Source organism: Vidua chalybeata, chromosome 5, assembly GCF_026979565.1.
Source record: "Vidua chalybeata isolate OUT-0048 chromosome 5, bVidCha1 merged haplotype, whole genome shotgun sequence".
NCBI classification, from domain to species: Eukaryota; Metazoa; Chordata; class Aves; order Passeriformes; family Viduidae; genus Vidua; species Vidua chalybeata.
Genome location: NC_071534.1, coordinates 13,785,633 through 13,791,632, shown reverse-complemented (window position 1 = coordinate 13,791,632; position 6,000 = coordinate 13,785,633). Strand labels below are relative to the sequence as shown.

General features: G+C 40.9%; 1 protein-coding gene across 1 annotated transcript in view; it reads right to left on the bottom strand.

Annotated features, from left to right (window-relative positions):
• Positions 1–377: 377 nt before the first annotated feature.
• CRADD (CASP2 and RIPK1 domain containing adaptor with death domain) overlaps positions 378–6,000 on the bottom strand; it is an 88,441-nt gene continuing 82,818 nt past the window's right edge. Inside the window, exon 3 of the mRNA XM_053942797.1 lies at positions 378–896. Coding sequence (XP_053798772.1) covers positions 601–896 — 296 coding nt within the window. The 3' untranslated portion in view covers positions 378–600. The remainder of the gene's footprint in view (positions 897–6,000) is intronic.

Below are 6,000 nucleotides of genomic sequence, written 5' to 3'. Positions count from 1 at the left end.
TTATAACAGCAGAAACCCTCACAGGCACACTACATTCCTGCTACTTCCACTTATGGCCTTTTTCAAAGGCAGACCAAAGTGGCAACCATCTATCCTAGCAAGAAACTGTATGTGCTGAAACTTTTATAAATGTGAAATTAGCCACCTGCAATAACTGTTGTAAAATTGTTAAATTAGTAATGGTGATTAGTCTCATTTCTTGCTGTAATATCAGGGAACTAGCATGAAACAGCAGTAAAAAGGCTCCTACATAGTCCAGAAAATAAGTTAAACCAAGTCTTATTCCCGCAGTGAAATCGAAAACCTTGCTGAACTCACTGCTTGCAAGAACTTTGTCACTCTATATCCCCACTGAAATAGCACAAAGGGGAGCAGGAAAGAGTGATCCATTTTTTTAATGTCTGCTAAAAATTAATCTGGCATGAAAAGAATTACAAGTCACAAGATGCCACAGAAAACTGGAATGTTTAAGCTTAATAAAATCACAGTTGCCAACCCCACTTTTTTTACAGCTTGAAGCATCCAATCTTCAACATACATTTCCATCCTCTTTACTTAGTTTAACAAAATATGTGAACGCTCTGAATAAATAGCATGGCTTCACTCAAGCATGTACTGTATCACTGAAGGATCCACCTCCTCTGCCATCAGACTGGAGCGCAGACTTTGGATTGTTGCTTTTTTCCCCAAACGCTGTTTCCACAGGACAAATGCAGCTACGATCTGTGACTGCAGGTTGTGTGGGTGATTGACTTTACATCGATAGATGTCAGTATGGGACAAACCCAAGCACAGAGCTACATGCTCCCATTCAGGTCCCAGCCTCCTCGCCAGCTTGTTCAACTGCTGATCTGTTGGTGACATCTTCAAAATGCACGGTGCAACTTCAGTTAAGTCTATAAAAGAGAAAAAAAAAAAAAAAGAGAAAGAAAAAGTATGTGTGTCACTAGGCAATGCTGCAAGAGTTAATGGGAGACTTTGACAAAGGAGGGAATAAGCATGAGCAAAGCTGAGGTGAAAGAATTAATTAATTAAAGAAACAGAATACATATTTACCTAGAAAAATTAATTACATAATCAAAGACTTCCAAAAGTAATTCTAGATTTAGGGGTAATAAACAAGAAAGATTTTCAGGGAACCTGTTTCCAGCAGCCATCATCCTCAGGGATCCTGATGTGCTTGCACCAATATGATACAGTGACAAGTAACAAACATGGACAGGTAATAACTTATTACACATATTCTGTGATTCCATTTATACATTTCAGAAATAACTTTGATTCCTTAGTTAATAGGTATTACACTATTTTTTTTTTCTGAGGGTTGTTCGCAGGAAATTCTGTCCTAAGATGCTACTTACCCTTTCTGCCTTGTCATATATGGCAAACTCATCTTGAGGAGACCAGCCTTGAGGGCTTTTCCTCTATTTGAATGAATCCATAAGCAGGGTTCAGGTGAACCCAAATGAACAGGGCATCAACACTGTTCACAAATACAAAATATGCTTCCTTATCCCTCAGTTCTCGTCCTCAGTTCTTGTAACACTCCTGAAATCGGGCATGAATGTGCCACAGCTCCATTCATCTGACCTCCTTGAAGATGCTTTCAGGAGAATGCAAGGAGGTCCCATTTTTTCTCAGAGATTTTTGCCTGATGTTAAGTCCCTTAGGATTGTTCACATACCCAAGAGAATGCACTCTTTATCCAAAAAGGTGCTTCACATTGAACTGGTACCTGAGGAGGGCAGGATCAATACAACTACTAAAACAGCCTTCATAGGAAGCATTAAGATAGCTGTAATTATCAGCAGTAAAAATCGTGTAGGGACTGAATCAAGCTTTTCTTGCCTACACAACTGATCAGTTTATGTGTTCCCTAGGACAATCTGAAAATTAAAAGAAAACCCCAAAAGTATTAATACAAACAGTGTTAGCAGCCAAGTGAGAATACAGTAGTATTCAGGAACATGCTGTGTGGGATCCAGCTCACCTAACTACAGGTAACACCTCCTGAACTAAATATGCTAGGATTAATTATTACTGAGAAGAGAAACAGACACTTCTAAAATACAAACTCTTTCACTGGAAAGAAGATAATAATTAGATTAGAAAATAAAAAGAAAATAATTAGATTAACTAAACTCCTCTAAATATGCACATTTCTCTCCACTGATTGTACAAGGAGCATTGGGTATAAGCTCAAATGTTGATATTGATGCTGTGAACAGCCAGTCACAGTGGAATGATTCTCTGCCTCTAAGTTCAAACCATATGCCAGCCTTTAAAAAAGTGCATTTAGAAAAGCAGCATAAAATACCTACAAAGCATATTTGTTTTTCAATAGTCTTTCTGATCAAAAGCTGAAATGAGGAGTCAATGCAGTCTGCAATTGCTGCTCTACTTCTCTTGCTAAAGATACTGCAACAAAACACAGGCAAGATATCCCCTCGAAAAATGCTGATTAGAGCCTGTTGGTCTGAAGCAGCAGACTCCCTACAGAAATGCTGCTTTGCAAAATCTAATTTATGGCTCCAATATCATGCTCACAGTCTCCACTACAGCAGAAGAGAAACTCCAGAAAGCACTATTCCTTCATTTTATCAAAAGTAATTGTTTTTGCATAGAACACCCAGAGCCTGCAAATGCTTGTACAATTTCAGCCAAATAATACACAAGAACTATACAAAGCTGCTTTGAGTAAAGAGAAAATTGCTTTCTCAAGAATATTTAGGTCTCTTTGATCTTTCTGTCTCCAGACTACCAAAGGAATCTGGGGCAAGTGCTGGTTTCTGTGGATAGGGCAGAGGATGCACAACTTCTGAAGAAGGCTGAGCAATACCTGTGGGGCTGCCCTATGCTGTCACATCAGATGTGATACCAGTTTCACAGGTAAGCCAGGACAAGGCAGTACCTTTCATGAATGCAAATAGTTGAGAATAAAATAAATATAGTTACACTGTGCTGTCATCAACAATACTTTTTGCTATTAAACCCTTTCTTTGGCTTATGGTCAGCTACTGTGTACCCACAGCAGTAATACCTGCCAGTCTGGGCTTTTTGCTCTCACACTGAAGTTTTCATATGTCACGTGCACTAGCAGAATGATTTTATGATACTGAAATGTGATCAAGCAGGAAGGCCTAATAATAATACATGTCAGCCTTTGTCCATCCAGCCTTTGATATTAGGCAGGCTTTTCTACTACGAGTATCTTGCCTTCAGTCTGTTATCAACCCTTTAATAAGGATCAGAATAAAACCCATCCAGGAGATCTTTTCATCTTATGCTACCATCTGATTCTAATATGGATGTGGAAAACTCTGGGACAGAAGCCAAATGTTAAATTTAATACAAAGGACTGGTATTTCAGTCCCATTTTATTTCCTGTGATAGCTCATTTTCATCTCGGATACAAAAACACTGAGGAAAATTTGAGATAAATATTACATGACAGGCAATGTTATTTAGAGGTATAGAGAAATATTTAGTGAGATCTTTCAGTTATGACAAATGCAAAATCACAAAAAGATCTGGATATGTTCTAGGATTAATGCTACTTCTAATTTAATAAACATAATGGCATTTCAGGTGAAATAGAAATGAATTCTCTGTGTTCATGCCCAAACTGCTTTGAATATATTGCAAAAATATTAAAGATACCTTTTTTTTTTAGCTATGTTTACTACAAACTCATTTATAATCTCCACTTGTCAGGAACTGCCTGAGGGGGGTAATGAGATTAGAGCAAAAGTTTCAATTATGCAGATCCTGCAGTTGCATTTGAAAGGTACTTTTAGGATACTGAGACCTCATTTTTGGAAAAAAAAAAAAAAAAAGTCAAGTATTTCTTGCTCTAGGTGGCTCAGATGAGTAGATGTACGTGCTTCTGCCAGGCATGCACTTCTGCTTAGCAAAACGAGGATTGCACTGTTAAAATGGGAAGACATGGAAGAAATGGGGCTTGGGGCACCCCCAGAGGGGGTTGAGGGTTGCTCTGGAGAAGGCAATTTGTGCTGCTGTCACCTCCAGAGAGAGCACCAAGTGAAACACTGTGTCCAGCTGTGGGCACGGTCTAGGCTGTGAGGTGCCATGGCCACACGCTGCAGAGATTTAGAGGCTGAAGTCTTGCTGCTCATGCTGAAGCCGCTAAGATCCTGAGGAATGAAGAGCCAACAGCTCTGTGCTGGGAAGAGAGCCAGCCTGGTGCAGAGCTTCTTTCCGGGGACCACCAGCCAGCTGGCTGGCGTGGTTCTTGGGACCATGAAAATCCCCTTCCATAGGGCTGGAGATGGGAAGGACACTCTCCGCTCTTGTTGTGAAGCTGTAGCACGAGGGAATGTGCTTGTCCCCATTGCTGGTGAAGGAAGCTCATCCACACTAAGCTTTATCCTAGTTGTTCCAGTTAAAAAACAGGAGATGTTGACAACTTCTGGCCTGTGTGTGCATCTGTACTTCCAGACCACTGCACAAACCAAGAGTTACAATGGTGCTGGTGAGTGTGGACAGGAAACAGAGCTGGATATAAATAGTATCACAGATACAGACCAGACAAAACAGAGTCACCCAGATAACAAAAACACGTGGGCAAAGGCAGACAGTCACCATTTTGCATTTCTTTTTCTTCAGAACCTCTATAGCTTTAAGTAGGAGACTCCAAGAAGATCAAGCTCACCTCAGCTGTGTCCCACTTGGCACAAATGGGAGGATGTAAGATAAAGTCCACACAGGAGACAGCAGCCAAAAGAGCTGAGGCATTTCTGGGTGACCTCCAAAGCACCCAGTTGATTCCTCAGAACTGCTGGGGCCCAAAGTGCCTTACAGCTTCATCTAAAGGACCCTCCTCCATGTACGTGTGACTTCTTTGTGCATGACCAAAAGCATTTGTTGGAGTTTCAGAGAGACTTCTCCCTGCAAAGTCAATACAAACCCAACTTTTTGGCTTTTGCTGTGTAAAAGGGGCTTGGATGGAAATTGCACCTGAATCCAAAGTACTGAAAAAGTCTCAGTCAGTTTCTGCCTAATCCTACAAGAACAATGCCACAGGCAGTTCAGGAGACAATTGAAGAGTCAGTGATATATTATGGCCCATCTTTTATCTAACAACTAATAAATCTGTCTGTTGGGAAAGGTGTTTCTGCAGATTGGTCTCTGCTTCCAGCACCTCCTCTGTATTTCATCTGCTTAAAGGACCATGTACATACTTGTTGGGTAAGACAGAAGAAGCCCTGGAAGAGGAAATGGGAATCAGCTATCTCTGAGCTGCACATTCTAATGCTGAGGTGCACAGACATACTCCATTTCTCCTTCTCCTGATAAATCATTACAGAAAAAATATCGAGATTTCCCTGGGAAGGGTCAAGAAGGCTTTCTAGCCTCCAGTACAGCACCTGCTTGAGAGAAAACTCTCCTGGGAATCAAGCAGTATGCTGAAATGAAGCATGCAAGAGCCCTTGGCAGGAATAATGCTAAGAAAATGCTCTAATTTTTATATAATCACATCTGAAACATGTCAGTGAGTCTGGTCTTCAGACCCTGCATAACTGGAATGGGACTGTAAAGAGGAGGAACTGCTTGGGCATGCATCTGGCCTCAGCCTCTCCCCCTGCTAGGTGTATGGAGTCCTTCGTAATCTGGACTCAAGACGCTAACTGTTGTTCACTTTATCCTCTTATCAGATCCTAGTCATGATTTCTGAAGAGTTCAAAGCAAACATTTCAGAGTCCCCTTTAATCATCTTTTCTGGCATCTGGAGAACAGTTCTTTCCTGAGAAGTGGTAAAGTTAGATTAAGAGGTTATACAAGCAGCAAACCAAAGAAGCCTCACTTCCCCTGCAGGATGTGAATCCTACAGTTGACTTCAGGTCTTCTCCAGCTGCTTACCTGTTCTCAAGACACTCATGAAACTGTTCCTCTTCTCAACAGCAAATAGACAGGCTTCTTGATTTTGGACAAGAGGTTCAGAAGCTACTAGGGGTACATGCATACACAAAACACCCCACA